The sequence below is a fragment of the Talpa occidentalis genome, unplaced genomic scaffold (genome assembly GCF_014898055.3).
Source record: "Talpa occidentalis isolate TD23 unplaced genomic scaffold, MPIMG_talOcc4v2.1 talOcc4.17, whole genome shotgun sequence".
Classification (NCBI taxonomy): Eukaryota; Metazoa; Chordata; class Mammalia; order Eulipotyphla; family Talpidae; genus Talpa; species Talpa occidentalis.
The window spans coordinates 46,491,685-46,508,692 of NW_023601754.1; the positions used below are offsets into that span (position 1 = coordinate 46,491,685).

Genomic DNA, 17,008 nt, shown 5'->3' on the forward strand with positions numbered 1-17,008 from the left:
TGGGCAGGCAGGCTGACATCTGCTCAAAAGGGTAATCTCAGCTTGTGGAGTTAACATTAGTGGGTTCCCTGCTTGACCCAAACCATTCCTATTTTTGGAAGGTGGAGTCCACACCTGAGAGTCTAGTAAAGCCTGAGTTAGTGGCTGGAAGCTGGCACTGTTAGAAATCCTAGACAGCAACCAAACAGGCCCTGCTTGATGACTCCATCACTGGGCACCTTGCCAGACTCAGAAAGTAGTCCCTGACTCATTCCTAAGAGTATTAAGTAGAACTTCAAGCTCCTTTATATGAGTTGGTATTACCATGTTCATTGCCCTTAGCAACACCGTTGCAGGTGAATCTGACCTGTTGAAAAGGCTACTGCACCTCTTAAACAGAGGAGGCCTACAGATCCTAGGTACTGTGAGTTTCGATAAATCCATTCCAGGCACACACTGGGAAGCTGTTGGTGGAATTTTGCCCATGGTGTGAGGTGCTGAGCTGGGGGGTAGGGTTCAGTACAGAAAATGGATGTGAAACTTCATGCCCACTTCTCTAAATGGGAGCAAAATAAGCTTGGGAGATGACTTAGCAGGCAGCTGCTGTGTCCGGGCTACTGAACAATGCAAACTGACCCACTAGCCCTTCCTGTTTAGGGTAGAAGAATCTAAGAGGAAGTGACTACTGGCTACTGGTTCTTTTGTCCTCTCAGCACCAGGCTCTGCTTGCTGTCACTGCACTTAGGTGAGTACTCGTGATCTGGTGGGGGAAGGAGGCTTGTGTGTGTCACAAACAGGCTAATCAGGATGATCACAAACATCCAAATCTAAAAGCCGAAGTTTTCTATTTCCCTGAAAAGTGATTGGCTCAGAGAGATGCCCATATGGCCCAGTGAACCCTGAAATTAGAGCCATGCAGGAATGTGTAGGGCCAAAGTTCAGGGACCAGAGCCCAGAGGTTGTGCCGTCCCTGAAGCTAGTGCTGTCCAGCTGGACTTGTGATGGTGGGAATGTCCTATTATCTGCACTGTCCAGTGGGCAGCGATGTGTCACATGTAACCATGGTCGCACTTGAGCACCTGGGTCTGCTGAGGAATTTAAAGAGCCACACATGGCTTGCAGCTAACCCATGGATGTTTTTTCTACTGACCCAGACCCCCTTCTTGAGTCACTTCTTTGCCGCTGCAAGTCAAGTCACAAGTACACAAGACAAAGGTGTCTTCCATTAAAAGAATACCAGAGTCCAGGATAACAATCCAAGTGTCTCCAAGACCACAGAATGAGACAAGGGATCAGGGGCCCAGAGAGTAGCAGGGGGAATTCGAGAGACGGTAAAGAGAAAGAACAAAGGAGAGAGGGGCCCTGAGACAAACCCATCAAGCCCTAATATCGGACCAGACCTGGGACTCTTAAATATAGATGTATTTTTTCATCTCTGGACACACTTCCATCACACTCCTTCTGCCCCCACCCCCCAACTGCAAACACAAGTGCATCAGATACGGCACAGCACACGGAGAGGCCCCTCCTTTTCACTAAAGCTGGGGGCAGGGCACAGCTTGGGGATGGAAGAGCCTCGAGGTAAATCTGGAGGTTCTAGAACACAGTGGGCCCAGTTCTAGACCAAGGGAAAGGGACCAGGATGCAGCACAGTGGTGAGAGGTTCTAGACTCAACTGTCGGAACCTAGAACCAGTGGTTTCATGGTGGGCCTAGAAGTTGTGGGTTGTGGGTGAGAGACAGCCAGTTCTGTGCTCAGGAGGATTGTCTGGAGGGCACAGAGTCTAGAGTCACAGGAGAGCACAGGCTTGATTGAAAGGAGTAGGTCTGATCCAGAAAGGCATCTAGACCAAGACTGCAAGCTGTTCGGTAGGAATGAGAAACCAAGTGGTTGTGCCACCCCTTGCTTGGAGGAAGAGGGGTCAAGGGTGGAGGGCTCCTCCAGGCAGAGCCAGACACCCCAGGACGGGCTTGGCCAGAGTTAAACACAAGTACCCTTTCCTGGGGCCTGACTTCTAGAATTGAAATAGAGGACCTTCTGCAGTTAACGGAAGTTCCTGAAAGTGGCCCAGCTCTAGACTTGATGGTCCTATTAGTAAGGACACCAGGCCAGACCTGAGCATGCTTTGTAACAATGTAAATGATTTTGCAAACCACAGAAGGCTCTAGAAAGCCAGGCCTGGAAGGCAACAGGCCAGGTTTCCTCTGGCACCAAGGTAGGGTTATGGCAGATTCCTGGCCTATGGGACCAGGGCCAGATCTAGGGGACTCCAGGGCACAGATGATGCATTCTGGAACCCAAGAAAGGCACAGTGTTGTGATTCTGGAGTGTTCGGGATTCAAGATCAGAGCCAGAGAGGATGGAGTGTATGAGGGAGTGGGTAGGGCTGTGGACCCACAGAGGGTTCAGGATTTGGAGTGGGGTTTAGAAATAGTGCCTGTTCTGCCTCTGAAGGCAGAGCGGGCAGGAGTGTGAGGAGGGCTGCTTAGTTGCGCTCCTCGCCCAGGGAGCTGGCGGGGCTGAGGGGCTCACTGGGGGTGCTGAGTGAACTAGAGGGCGCTGTGTCCACAGAGCCACGTTTGCTCCCGCCCGTGGAAGAGGCACAGGAAGCTCGGCGAGGCCACTCGGGAGCTCGGATGTTGCGCCGGTCCTTGGCGGCTTCTTCCTCCTCGTCATAACGCTCGCCATCTTCCTTGGGCCCATCGCGGAGTTCCTCCTCATCCTCACTGTGGTGCGGGCTGGAGTGTCGTGACAGGGAGGGCGAAGGCGGCACCGAGGCCGGCCGTGGGTAGCGGTAGCCCTGGGCCTGTGGATGGGGGTGTGGGCACAAACCTCAGAGAGCACGGAGGTCCCCCACAGCCCTGCCCAGGAGGCCTTCGGACCCACCTCTCCCAACCCTCTACCTCACTATCAGAGACACCCCAGGTCCACTCACCGCATCAGCCTTATGGGGCTCGTAGGTGAAATGCTCGGGAAAGGCCTTGGCCAGGGCCATGTGGCGTGCAGACATGTAGTACTTGGGGGGAAAGAAGGGGAGGCAGTGTCAGGGTGGCGGGAGCTGGCCCTCCCCTGCTCGCCAGATGGGGAAGAAGCAGGTGAAAACTGACCACACCTTTTTATGCAAATGATCACTCTGCTGGCACCTACCTACAAGTTGGCCCCTATGCAAATTTCCATCTTTGTGGCTCCACCCCTTATGTCGATTAGCTGAGCTGTGCCTGGACCATCTGAGCCACACAACCCCTCACATAGGGAGGGAATATGCCAATCAGGCACCACTTTGACCACACCTTTATGCAAATAGGGGAACTAGCCTAGTCCTACAGCAGGTGATTAACTTCTTAAAGGGGCAGCACCTGTTACAAGTAGGAAGCCATTGTGCTTCCTTGCGCCCGCCTCGAGGCCAAGGAACCAGAGACCCAGAGCCAGAAGCAGCTGATGCACCAGCAGAGGATAGGAGAGGGGAGTTATACCCGGCCTAGGTATTTCCAATCCAGAAGGTCGGAGAGGCGCTCCGTGCGATTCCTCTGGATGATGCGCTGCCTCCGGCTCTGCTGACAGAAGCTGTAGAGGAAGGAGGTGAGCTGCGAGCAGGAATCATCCAGGCTGCGAAAGCGCCGGTCCAGAATGTAGATGCCTGTGTGGAGCAGGACGGGGGCTCTGAAAATCCTCTGGGGGAGACCTTCATTCTCCTGGGACTCTGGCACCAGGACCCCTCTTTCCCCCCGGTACCCCTTATCTCTTCTCTTAGTGATTCTCAAGTCCCACCCCTCTCCTCCCCAGGATCCAAGGGTCCCGCTCTCAGTCTGGGCACTGACCGTAAGAGGAGGGCTCTGCGATGTGCTCCTCCATGAAACAGCCGAAGCCAGAGAGGTTGGTGGAGATACTGGGGATGCCCATGACGGTGCACTCGGCTGTGGAAACGGTGAGAATGGCCCATTTAGTTTTCCCTTCTTCTGCCTTCAATCGCCATAAAAACCTCATTGGCGCCCTCTACTGGCGCTTCCGCTAAGTGCAGGCGCTGTGCTAGGCTGGTCCCAAGAAGGAAAAACCAGGCAGTGCTAGTTTCTCAGAAGGAAAAAGAGGCTCAAAAAAGGGAATTCACTTCTCCTGTTGCCTCAGGATGAGGAAAAATCTATAGTCGAGCGATAAAAACAACAATTTTAAAAGGGGGGGCGGGGCCTCCCTGGTGGTGCTAGGAGTTAAGTCTCAGCGCTATAGCTATCAGCAGCCACTGCAGCATGAATGCCATCCCCGGCCAGGGAGCTACCCACATGGCAGAGCAGACCTCTCCTGTCTCCCCTGCTGCTCCCCTCAACAGTGTATTTCAGTAGACCCACCTGTTCTGTTTCCCACTCTGTCTCTGGTGAATCCTCCTACCCTCCACACCTCTGATCTGCACCCCAGCTCTTATATGCATAAATAAATAAGACAAATCTTTTTTTTTAATGGGGGGGATAATGAAAAGTGAAAGGGGAAAAATGACAGCAAAAAAAAATCAAAAGAGTTGAGTAGTAAGGATATTAATTTATGGAGCACATTCTCTGGGCCAATGTCTACCATTTCACTCAATCCTCACAACTGTAAGATGCTTTTTTTGTGTCAGATCAGACTATTTTGTTTATCATCGTTTTAGAGTTTGTTTTGACAGAGCTCACTTAATGACTTCACCAACAGAGAGATTAAGTTATTATAATCCTTATGTAAGAATCCCTACCACACTCTGTAAGGTACAAGATCTAGCACTCATTATAACCCTGCTTATGAGGAAAATGGGGGTGAGGGTTGCCACACCAAACCAATGCCCCATTTTATCCACAGATAAAATATAACTGGCAAAATTCTTACTCCTCATGCATGCACAGTCTAAAAGACTTGCTAAGTGACTAAAAAAGTTAAGACGGGGGGCCTCCCTGGTGGCGCAAGGGGTTAAGCACCACACTATGAAGCAATCTGCAGCCTTTGCAGCATGAGTTCGATCCCCGGCCGGCCACATGGCGAGGTAGACCTTTCCTGTCTCGCCCGCTGCTCCCCTCAGCAGTGTATTTCGGTCAGTCTGCCTGTTCTGTTTCACTCTGTCTCTGGTGGATCCTCTCACCCCCCGCATCTTTGGCCTGTACCCCTGCTCTTGTATGCGTAAATAAATAAATCTTTTTTAAAAAAAAGTTAAGACAGGGCTTTAGCAAATGCAGGTTTCGCCTTAAAAGCATGAAAATCGCTTGACCAAAAATGAGGTGAGGAAGGGTTGTTTGGGACCATAGCAAAATGTCTTCAAATGAAAGAAAACTAGTTGTCTAAAGGGAGCCAACAGGACAAGGTGGAGTTGATGGGCACTGGTGACATGTCAGGGAGACTCCCACATTCAATTGTGTTAGTGAGCTGTGCATTCAGCCGCTGTTATTCGGGCAGGAAACATTAGGAAGTTGGGGGAAATCATGCGTGAACCCAGCTATCAGTCCTCCGGTTGCACATCATTTGAGTGTAGAACAAAGTATATGCATCAAAAATATACACTGTGGCAAGACAGGATGTGAGGACTAATGACCGCAAGGAGGAGCCTGGGGCTAAGAGAGGACAGGTGCCTGGTCCTGGGAGCACACCCCATCTGACCCACTCACCCGGTGTGTAACCCCAAGGCTCATAATAGGAGGGGAAGACCCCAAGGTGGCAGCCTCGGACAAACTCCTCATAGTCCACGGGGAGCAGGGGGCTCGTGGAAGAGAGGAACTCCGGATGAAAAATCACCTGGCAGCAAAATAGAAGAGATCAACTGCAGCACCTTGTGTAGCTATCCCTGAGATCCCACAAGGTCCAGGGAGGCTGAAAACCTTGTCTAAAAACACACAAGTCAGCGGCAAGACAAAGATTTGAACCCAAGTCTGTCTGCCGCAGAAGTTAAGGTTCTTTCTCGACAAAGCAATCTTTTGATAAACTAGGGGAGATCGGGAATGGGAGGTCCAGCCCCCCTCCACTCCCTCTCCCCACCATGCCCACGGTACCCTGGCCAGTGCCCTCACCTTGACCCTGTCAGCACTGCTGTTGAAGAGGCCAATTCGGCGAATGGTGGTCAGGATGGGGTCCGAGGAGTCATCCAGCATATTGTGGGTGCACACAGGGGGGAAAGACTGCCGCTGAAGGGGCCACAAGTGGGGGGAGTGTCAGGGAAGGGCAGAGAGCTGCTGACATCCCCACAAGCCAAGCAGACCCTGTGGATCCAAGGAGACCACAATTCCCACCCAGTTGTGGAGCAACAAGTCCAAGTGATTCCCGGGGTTGTAGATTTCTATTTGCTTCCATCTGTAAAAATTCTCTTTCTCTTTAACCATCACAAGCTGAAAAGAAACTACAATTCCCGGCAGTCTTTGAGGCAGAGCCAGTGTTAACATGCCCCAGCGTCAATATGAACTATTGGGAGTTGTAGATATCTTATTCTGTATCCTTGGCTCTGTCATCAAAGGAATCTAAAAGAACTATAACTCTTCCCAGTGGGGAGTGGTGTAGTCTTACACCAATGTCACACCAAGCTGCAGGGACTGCTGGAAGTTGTCATTTTCTTTTGGAAATCCTGGGTTACTTGTTCTCCAAGTTTCTTTTAGTCTACCCTTAAATTCCCTCCACCTCCAACAGAGGTCTGAAGGCCCACAATTCCCAAAAATCACTGCAGGAAGAAAGAACTAGTGTGATGGGAAATCCTGGGGCTATCGGGATGTGTAGTTCTCTGCCACGGTTCCATTATTTCTCTCATTAAAAGCTGTACGTGTCTTCAGTCTACTGATTCCAAGAGCCCGAGAAACTACAAACCCCAATAGCCCCATGGCAGAAGCATCCTCGGTGAGGCTAACTGCTCGGGACAATTGAAAGATGGAGTTTGGCCAAAAGCAATTCACACCTTGTTTGTGCAATTTGGCTGTCTAGGATTCCATTCCCTGGGAGAGGGCTCACTAGCCTTGATCACGGGCACCAAAGACCCCTGACTCCAGAAAATAAAAGAACTCTAACTCCCAGAAGTCTTTAGGGGCAAGGGAAAGTTCTGAAGCTGGAAGCCCAGAGGCTGTGGGAATTGTAGTTCTCATTTTGTGATGCCAGATTTCCCTAAGGTTTCCCACTAATTCCATTGACCTCACAAATCTAAAGAAGTCTCCACACCCAGTAGTGGTTGGGGACTAAGATACAGCCAATGGGATAAGAAATGGTGGCTGCTGAGAGTTTTCAGTGTTCTTACACAGGTGTAACCAAACTACCACTCCCAGAGTCTCTGGGGTCAGAGGTGGACCCAGTAGTGGAGCAGCACTGTCAGGGGGCAGCTGGGAGTTGTAGTTCTCCCCTCGTGGCTTTCCGATGGTTCCTTTCACTTTTGTCCATTGACCCTGGGGAACCAGAAACTACAACTTCCAGCAACCTCTGTGGTAGAATGAATTATGGGAAAGCAGGTCGCCCTAAGGGCTTCTAGGAATTGAAGTTCTACCAGTTAGTTCGCACCATTCTTTGGACCTCAGAATTGATTCCCCCCAAAAAGGGTCACCTGATAAAGCAGAATACGTAGCAATCTTTGGGGGGGTGGGGTGTCAATACTAATGGGGCAAGCTGCTTCTGGGTTGCTAGGGTCCAAACCATACCTGCGTAGCAAAGATGGCTCTCTTCATCATAGTGAAGTCCTCCTTGTCCAGCATCTTATTCATGTCTGGGAGGCTCCCCCTGCAAGGTGAGCAGAAGTATGCATCTGGAAACAGGAGACAAGAGTGGGGAGGGCTGGTGTAGGGTTGAGGACTGGACACTCACACCAGCAAGGACTCATAGAGCTTCCTCCCGAACTTCTCCTTCACTGTGTTGGCTGTATCCCTGGAAGAAGCAAAGCAACAACATCACACCAGCTGCCATTTATTGTTAGTCTTCTGGGGCAGCCAGGAAACTGATATTTGAGAAGGGCAGAGAACCCTGGGAATTCCAGGCTGGAGGATGGGGACCTGGGGGACAGGCTTTGGAAGGCTCAGATTTCTTGTGCTCTGCATCGGCTGTGTGGTCAGGGACAGGTGGCCTTCCCTCTCTGACTTCAGTGACTCATCTGTCAGAGGGGGATAAAGATAAACTGAACCTCAGAAGTCTGCAATGACAACTCGATGAGGTCATGCCAAAAAAGTACACAGTGCCTCGCACACAATGAGCCTTCCAAAAATGTCAGCTATTATTAGGACTTGTGCTACTCCTGGCAGTAGAGATGCTAAGTTCCATTTCATAAAGTAGGAAAAATTATGTTCTAAAAGAAGAAAATTTATGTATATAAATAAAATTAATAAATAATGCCAACTGATAGCCCCATTCACATTCCTCTGCTCACAATCATCCCATAGCTCTGGCCTCATTTTCTACCCTATCTCCTTCAGGCATTTTGCTCCAGCCGTACTAGGCTCCTCACTATTTCCCAAAGACACCTCAGGGCCTTTACACATGCTGTTCCCACCGCCTGAAATGCTGTTCCCCAGATACACACAGGACTCTCTCCCTTATTTCTTGTATTGGTTTCTGCCTTGAGGCACTTTCTCAGTGTGTCCTGTCCTGACTTCATATTCCCATCCTGCTTTTTTTTTTTGTCATAGCACTTTCTAGAATGTGAGCTCCATAAGGGCAGGGATTCTACCTTGCTTGCTTACAGCTGTGTCCCCACAGCCTGGCACATAGTAGGTACTCAATAAATAGCCAATAGCTAATGAATGAATGGGTTTTACAGAAGGGGAAGCCGAGGCTCAGCAGGCAAGGAGGAGGGAGTGATGTGCCTAAAGTCACAAAGCCTGTGAGGGCCTATGACACAAGAGTGACCTCCCTGGTTTGATATGGAACCCCCAGACCCCTTTGCCCCACCTGTGACTTTGTATTACCCCAAGCTGGAGGAATCTTAAGCAAATAACATCTCTAGGAATTAGGGAAGGAGGTGAGACTCCTGGAGAAATAGTGGCGCACACAGCTGGGAGTAGGTTGGACCCGCGATAGGGCCCTGGCCCTGGGCTGCTCACCACAGCTGCTTGCGCACGGCCTGGCCCTTGAGGGTTTCCACGTTGAAATTGTTGGTCCGAGCTGGCATGATGAAGAAGGCGACCACTGTCTGCTCGCTGCCATTCACCTGGGGCAGACATTGGGATCCCAGGGGAGGCTCCCACACTTTCCCACCCCAACCCCCACACCACCATTAGGACCCTGCCATGCCTCTCCCTGTCACGGAGAATTTTAGAACAGGCTTATCATCCCTTCCAGGACTCAGACCCTCTAACCTTCTTTTTTGTAAGGAACTGAATTTCTTAATTTTATTTTCTATTGGTCGATCTTTTCGTTTGTATTATTTTTATTAAGGTAATGTTGGTTTCCAACACCAAATTTTACTTCCTTTTAATCAACTGAAATTGAACTTATTAATCAACTGGATTTTAATAACTGAAATTGAAACTTTCCCATCCGCATGGCCACTGGCTGGCCTCTGGCACAGCTCGGCGCTAGCCCGCGCTCTGCACAAGGGAGACCACCGCAAACTCAGCAACTGCGCACACGTACGAATCCTGAGACACCAGCCTCTTCCCACGCCACCTTATTTTGCCAGCTGACAACTACGGGGGAGTCCCTGAGGTGAGCCCAACCCCTCCCTTCAGAACAGGAAGAGGGACGAGCGTGGTCCCCCCGGCGCAGACCAGTTCCTTTAAGCATCTTGTACATGGCGCTTGGGGGAATGTCTCTGGCCTCGGATCTCCTCTGACTCCCCACCACCACCTCCTCGGTCTGTTCACCCCATTTGTGTCCCGAGGTCCCCATCCTCTCTTTCTTCCCTCACAGCCTTACTCTGAGCAGATAGTTGAGCCGGGCCAAGGCCTCCAGGAAGACGTCGGCACCCTTGTTAGAGAACTCATAGCGGCCGGCGATGAAGAAGTACAAGGTCTTGTCCAAGTTGAAATCCAGGTGCCTAAAGAAGCCTCAAGGTAGGGTAAAGCCCGAAACCCTGCCCCTCGAGTCCTGGCGTGCAAACTACAGAGCCCAGAAGGTACCGCGACAACTAACACCTGAGATAATATGGAGGGATTGTGGACACCCCTGGTTCTCTTCTTCTTACATGGGGCTCTCCTTTGATACCCACAGCTATTCTGGCATTCAGTAACGCAAGAGGCTGAGCCTCCAGCCATTCCCGCCCTTAGAACCAGGAGTCTGGGCTCCCAGCACCCACCACTCTCAAGACACAGGTATCTGGCCCACGTACCCATAAAAATGGCCCCGTACAAATTCCTGGATTCGGGCCTTGCTCTGAGCGTGGAGATTCTGGAACTCATGCATGGCTGAGAACTTCTTCACATTCAGTCCATTGGGGGTCACGATATCTGGGGTGGGGAAGAAGGACCCACGTTTCATTTCCTCATTCACATCAATGTGGGTGAATGAATAAATGAGAAAATGACCCCTTTCCTGTCACACTTTCTGTGTTTCACTCGTGACCTCTCTGGGTAACCCAGCTGCCCTACCACTCAGACGCCTTCTTGTCTAATAAGGCTCATGCTAAGAAATACTACTACAACTCCCATCAGCCCCTGCAAGTGGCCAACAGACCAGAACCTTGATCTGCATTCTGGGAGTTGTAGTTTTTTGTCTCCCCTATTTCACCCTGTGCTGGGAATGATTATGCATCCCCATCCTGCCTCTCCCAGAATATACCCTCTTCCTTCAGTCTTCTTTTAGGGCCCTATTCTCATAGAAATTAAAGCATCTCAACCCCCTACAACTGCCATCATATCTTGGGGCAAAATTTTGGGAAAATAAGGGGCTGACCAGCAAAGACCTCTGGGAGCTGTAGTTTTCACCTTACATCTGCTGGGAATAGAAACTATCGCCTGGGAAGAATAACCAGTTCCAGCACTACTTTTCTCAAAAACAAAATCCAGTGAACCTTCCCCTCTCCCCCAACCCCAGTATCTGCATTAGCCAGAAGAATATTACCATTTCTGAAATTAATACCAAAGAAGCTACATCTCCCATCTAGAGTGTACATCCACGTGCAGGTCTCCAGCCTAGGTTCTTCTGGGAACTGTAGTTTTCTGCTTTGTATTAGTAAAAAATTTTGGTAGGACTTTGGCACAGAGTCAACTACCTCCTTCATGTTTCGGGACCCCTGCCTGTCCCCTACCTGGTTTCCGCTTGAGTAGGTGCTGAGCCTCAATGGCGGTGATCTGGGACACAGTGGTGAAGACGTGAGCACAGTGGGCCGCCGCCCGCTCCATGCAGTAGCGGTGATAGATTTGCCTCTCACCTGCTTCCTTGTCCACATTGAACTGGGTGAGCAGGGAATAGTCAAGTTAGGAGATCTGGGGTCCTGGAAGAGGCTGGGGCTAGAATTTGGACTCCTGAGTCTGAAGGAAGAAGCTGGGGGTTGGGACTCCTGGGCACTGGGAGGAAAGAGTGTGTTATCCCCTTGGGGTTTTTTTTTTTTTTTTTAAGATTTATTTTATTTATGCATGCATGGAAGAACTGGGGTGCAGGCCAGAGGTGGGGGGGGGTGAAAGAATTCACCAGAGACAGAGTGGGGACCAGAACAGGCAGATCCAGTGAAATACACTGCTGAAGGGAGCAGTGGGGAGACAGGAGAGGTCTGCTGCGCCAGATGGGTCAGCTCCCTGGCCAGGGATCGAACTCAGGCAATCACGGTGAGAGTGCTAAGATTTAACCCCAAGGCCACCACGGAGGCCCCACCCCTTGGGACTTGTACCCAGCTTTGGACTATCTTGAAATACTCAGAGGCCCCCATCAGTCACCCTCCCAGCTCACCCTCTCCAAGTTGTTGTAGAAGTCCACAGCACCGGCACACAGGTACCGCCCCAACAGCGTGGCATGGGTGGTGAAGATGGTAGCCACGGGCAGCCGACGGGCCCGGCACAGGCAGAGCCCAATGCCCGCTAGCCACTCGTGGAAGTGTGCAACCACATGTGGCTTCTCCTCATTCTGGGCCAGGAACTGTGGGGCAACAGGGACCGGGCCATGAAGACAATGAGCCACCTCTACCATGGACAAGGAAGCAGGGGAGGGGTGAAGTTACCACCCCAACTGCACGTCATGGGCCCCTAGGACTAAGCCAGAGGCAGCCAGAGAGCTAATTTCATCCCAGAGGCCGATGGGAGCTGAGATATTTTGGCCAGTCTTCTAAGTCCCAACAGAAATGGAATGGGAAGACTGTGGTTTTAGTGTCAGCCAAGCCCTGAACACAATTCCTGGGCACTCTTTAATATTCAAGAGTAGACCAACGCCTGGCACTGGCCAGAGGACTACACCTCCCAGAAAGCCCCAGGAGCAGCAAGGTCATAAACCATCTCCAGTCTGGGAAATTGAAATTTCTTGAGCCTTTTTAAACCTAGCAGGAGGGGTGGGGTGAAGGGGGGGTGTCAAAACCAGTATTCCTGGTTCTCAGCTAGGCTGGGGATCCCCAAATATCCAGGGCCTGCTCTGAGAGCTAAATCCAGTCAATCTCAGACTAGAGACTACAACTCCCAGAATTCCAGGGGTACTGGAATTTCAGGATAGTATTCCAGGGGGTGAGCCCTCCAGCCAGGCCAGCCTTGCCAGGAGCTTAAGGCTCAGAATTCCTGTATTGGAGACTGGAGTGAATGCAGCTGGGGTTGGAAGTTTGGGACTGTGAGGAAAGAAGGGTCTGGGTCCCTGGATGTCCATGTTCCCAAAGGTCAAAGCTAATCCTTGGACCAACGACTCCCAGAATACCCTGGGAAGCACCAATCACCCTCTGGCCCCCACCCAGCCACCCCCTAGCCAGGGGCTGATGTAGTTTTGGGCCTGGGGTGCAAAGGAGTGGCATGGGGACCAGCAGTGGGGCCTACCTCACCCAGGAACCAGGTGGTGAGGAAGCCAAAAAGGACAGCGTCGTTGGCCTCACGGTCGTACCAGGGCACCCCGATGTTGCAGGTGTCCCAGAGTTCCCCCTTCCAGCGCTCCAGGGCCCAGGCGGAGGCCCCCACGTCCAGGAGCACCACCAGGGGGCTCCCCTCGATGAGCCAGCGCCCGAAATACACCTGGGGAAGCCCAGAGGAATGCTCAGGACTTTGGCCCCAGGTCCCTGGATACCACATGGGTGAGCTTCCTGCCTCAGTTCTCCTGTTTCTAGATCTGCTGCCAGTTTCTCACCCGCTGCCTGTTTCTCTGTTTGCTGGTAGTTACTCCCACCTGTCTCTTTCCATCTCTGTTGCCTAGGTTCTATTCCTGCTTCCCTCTCCCCCGAATTTCTTCCACTGGCAGCTTCTTTTATAAATTGTTCTCACTGCCATGGGTCTCAGACCGCTGCCTCGTTTTTTGTCTCTTTGGTTCCTATTTGTTCCCTCCTGCTGCCTCTTTTTTTTTTTTAAGATGTATTTATTTATGCATGCAAGAGCTGGGGTACAGGCCAGAGGTGCGGGGGGTGAGAGGATTCACCAGAGACAGAGTGGGGAACAGAACAGGCAGACTGAAATACACTGCCGAGGGGAGCAGCAGGTGAGTCAGGAGCGGTCTGCTGCGCCATGTGGGTAGCTCATAGGTTGCGTCTTAACCCCTTGCACCCCTGCTGCCTCTTGACCCCCCCCCCATCCTCAGGTTCATCCCACCCTGCAGCCCATGGCCAAGACTCTCCCAAGCTCTTCCACAAGCTTTTTTGCATCCACTGCTGTGTTCCTGACCCTCGCCCTCTCATTTCTACCTCTGCTCCTTTCCTCGCGAGACCTGGTCTAGGTTCTGGGCCTGCTGCCCCTGCTCCAGCCAGCTCTCAGTCACACTCCTCCCACCTGGCTTTTTCCTACTTGGGCAGCCTGAGCCTTCCCCTTCCCCCTCCCAGCTGTTGTCTGCCCTTTTGCTGGGTGGGGCCTAGTCTTAGGGCTCCAGCAAGAGAAGAGCAGCTGCCATGGGGAGGGCAGGGCTGACCTTGGGTTCCTTGGGGACACAGTCCAGCCTGATTGGACTCCAGACCCCCCCCCAAAAAAAAAACCTAAAGGCTATGAATGAATGAACCGGTCCCCACTTGCTCCCAGACCCCAACGGGCCTGGACTTCAGCCCAGTTGCCTCACAGCCCTCTCCTGGGATGGCTGCTACTTCTCCGTGCTCATCATACAGATCTGGGGGCCACGGGGCTGCCAGGGCTCTCCATGCTTCTCTTTTGTTCCCAGCTCTGTCCATCAGAACCCTGTCCCCTGGGGTCAGCCTGCCCCTCCTCTCTTCATTAACATGTCATCTTCCTCTCTCCTTCTAGGTCCTTCGCTCTGAGACACTGTGTAGCCTCCCTCTGGTATCCAGTCTCTGTCCATCTCCCTTTTGCTCTAGTCCCAGGGCACCATCTTTTGGAATATTCCGTCTCTCCCCATCCACCGATCTCTCCCAGGTCTGCTCTTTACCACACGTTGCAGACTCGGCCGTTTATAAGACGACGGCGATGATGATGTGAGAGCTCACGCACACTGCTAACTTCATGCCAGGAACTGGACTGAGGGCTTTATTCAACGTCTCATCCTCCCAACAGCCCTTAGATAGGCGCGCCATTAGCCAAGGTCACACAGGCAGGAAGCGGAGAAGCCAAATTTGAACTCCTGGCTCTGGAACCCCTGCTCTGGCCGCCTGCCACACTCCCACGCCACCTCCCCGGCTTCTGTCTGGCTAGCCATCTCTCCCGCTGGCTTTTTCCTCTCTCCGGGTCTCAGGACCTTGGCTTTTTGGAACCCTCACTTGGTCTGTCTTATTCCTGCTGTTTGTCCATTCGCCTGGGGTCCACCCACCCTCTACACAGGGTCCTGCCTCTGTCTGCCTGTCTGTCTGTCTGCCTGGGAGGTACCAGCTCACCCAGTTTCCCACGGAAGCTCCGTCCCACCCTGGGGCTGTCCCAACCCGCCCCTTCTCCAACTGGTGTTCTGACCCTGAACACCGGGCACCTGCTTCCCTGCCCTTCACTGGGCACAGCCCACCTTGCAGCCCTTGCTGTTCATGGAGTCCAGCGTCCTCTTCAGGGCCGGGGTGGGGGGCTCGAGCACTTCCACCTGGGTCCTCACGCCCTGCTCCGTGTAGGGTCCCACGAGGTAGTAGTTGTCGCCCCACTCATCCCCTGTCACCTTCGCCTTCGTCTGCAGCACCGTGTAGATGCCACCCACTGTGGACCCAAGCACGTGAGGCCAGGCCCCAGCTGGGACCTGGGGCAGGGTAGGGGGCCATGGGAGGCACGGGGCCACTGACCTCTGACTTAGGGGGTTGGGGACTGGGAGCTCAGACTTCCAAGTCAGTTGAGGAGGGGAGACGAGGCGGAGCGCAATACTCCTAGGTCTAAGGGAGATTGGGGTGGGGTGGGATTTGGTGGGAAGAGGAGGCTCGGGATAGATTTCAAAGACTGAGAAAAGGGCTCGGGTGCCAAGGATGCTGGAATTGACAAGGGTTACCAGTACCCAGCTCCCCGAGTTCCCGGTTTATGGAAACTGAGTTAATTCTCAGTCAGACACTAGCACAGGACGAGGGCACATCCCTATCCTAGCTCTACTTAGCTTCCCACAGTTGCCCAAAAAAAGCCAGAATGGTCACTCCTTGTCCTCCAAGGAGTCTGCCGACCTGTCCCCTAGTCTCCTCTCCCCACTGGGGACACAGGCGTGCAGGGCTCCGCCCCTCCTGTGACTCCACTACAGACCGGGACGGTCTTACCTCCTGGAGCCTGGGCCCTGGTGATACCCAGCTCCATGTCCGCAGGCCCCTTCCCATGGTGTAAGACAGGCCCTTCCTCTTACAACAGGCAGGAAAGCAATACCCCATCTCTCTCCCCACAGACTAGCTCCTGGGATGCCAGCCCCAGCCTTTCCCAAACCCAGAACCTCAGGCCCTGTGGAACCTAGACACAGAAATCCAGGCCTCCAGCCACTCCCACCCCAGGGCCCACCCCCTGACCAACTTAGGACTTCCCAGCCTTCCCGCCCCTGCCAGTACGCATGTGTCTGAGACCACAGGCCTCCACTGCTAGGACCGACAGCCCAGGCTTTTGGCTCCTCTGGAGCCTAGACATCTAGGCCCCAACTCTCTTTCAACCCAGGATCTATAAATTAGGGTCTCCTGGTTACCCTGTCAATTTTCCTTCAAGAACTCCTACAACCTATCTCCTGCTCAGCTTTCTCCCAAGTTACATCCCAAAACCCTTCCCCCAGTCACTTCTTTAGGTTTGCATGAAGAAGGGCCGCCCTCTCATCTTCCCTGTTCAGGACCTGTTCTGGTCCCTGGAAACCTCCCTCCCAAACCTCGGAATCTTCCATTTTAGCCTCCTAACCCCTAGGGCCCAGGATCAGGGCTTCCAGCCTCCTTTTATCTTAATAGACTACTTATTCCCTTGTCCCAGGGCCCAGGAGACATACCTCAGCCCCTCCCCAAGGACACAGGAGTCATAGGCTACTTGTCCAGGACCCAAGAGTCATGCCTTGCAACTCCGTCCCCCTGTTACTCAAGAGTGCTGGGGCCCCATCCTTGACCGCCCTTCTTGTCTGTGTCTCGCCAGGGGCTTACCCTTGTTGGCCACCTCCCAGGCCACCTCGAAGAGCACTGTGTTCTCCAGGTCGAATTCATCCTCCCATTCCTCCAGTCCTGGCAGTGAGGACACAGACAAAGTGCGGTTTAGAGGCATGGCCGACGCGGGAAAGACGCCCCGGGGGCCACAGGTGGGGATCCCGGAGGTGTCGAGGGAATGCACCGGGCAGGGCGTGAAACAAGGGCGCCCGTGCGGGACGGGAAGCTTGCAACGCCCTTGGCTTCCTATTGCACGATCGCAACCCCCACCCCCGCCCGGAGCGTTCGGACCGGGGCTGGAGGTGGCCGCAGCGTCACTGAGCCCAGAGCGGCCCCTGCAGTGAGAGCTTGCGGCCGCCAGGAGGCGGCGACCGCCCCCCGGCCAGCGCCATTGGTTGGCGCTCGGGGGCGGGGCTCCCGCGTCCGCTCATTGGTGGATAGAATAGGGTTGGCTCTGCCAGGCCACCGCCTTAATGGTCGAGGCGAGCCCTAGGGGGCGGGGCTTAT

At 53.0% G+C, this 17,008-nt stretch overlaps 1 protein-coding gene across 2 annotated transcripts; it reads right to left on the reverse strand.

Annotated features, from left to right (window-relative positions):
* Positions 1–1,120: 1,120 nt before the first annotated feature.
* Positions 1,121–16,825, reverse strand: GYS1 (glycogen synthase 1). Of its 2 annotated transcripts, XM_054697284.1 has the most exons (17): positions 16,686–16,804; positions 16,502–16,579; positions 14,935–15,116; positions 12,831–13,022; positions 11,770–11,955; positions 11,132–11,276; positions 10,214–10,331; positions 9,802–9,922; positions 8,988–9,094; positions 7,759–7,818; positions 7,596–7,674; positions 5,997–6,110; positions 5,598–5,724; positions 3,798–3,893; positions 3,453–3,616; positions 2,915–2,995; positions 1,121–2,785 (listed from the first exon to the last, which is right to left on the reverse strand). In XM_054697284.1, exons 3-17 carry the CDS (start codon positions 14,953–14,955, stop codon positions 2,465–2,467), a joined length of 1,932 nt encoding a protein of 643 aa, XP_054553259.1. In that variant the 5' UTR covers positions 14,956–15,116; positions 16,502–16,579; positions 16,686–16,804; the 3' UTR covers positions 1,121–2,464. The 2 variants fall into 2 exon arrangements, with proteins under 2 accessions (XP_054553259.1, XP_037372857.1); XM_037516960.2 differs by having other exon boundaries at positions 16,502–16,825.
* Between the last annotated feature and the right edge of the window lie 183 nt (positions 16,826–17,008).

Bases quoted from the DNA above. Each gene is read 5' to 3' on its own strand.
- GYS1 (XM_037516960.2), bottom strand. From the start codon at position 16,619: ATGCCTCTAAACCGCACTTTGTCTGTGTCCTCACTGCCAGGACTGGAG. The intron at 10,332-11,131 runs GTAGGGGACAGG...TCCCCACCCCAG, and splicing joins CCTACTCAAGCGGAAACCAG to ATATCGTGACCCCCAATGGA. The intron at 6,111-7,595 runs GTATGGTTTGGA...TGGCCCCTTCAG, and splicing joins GAGCCATCTTTGCTACGCAG to CGGCAGTCTTTCCCCCCTGT.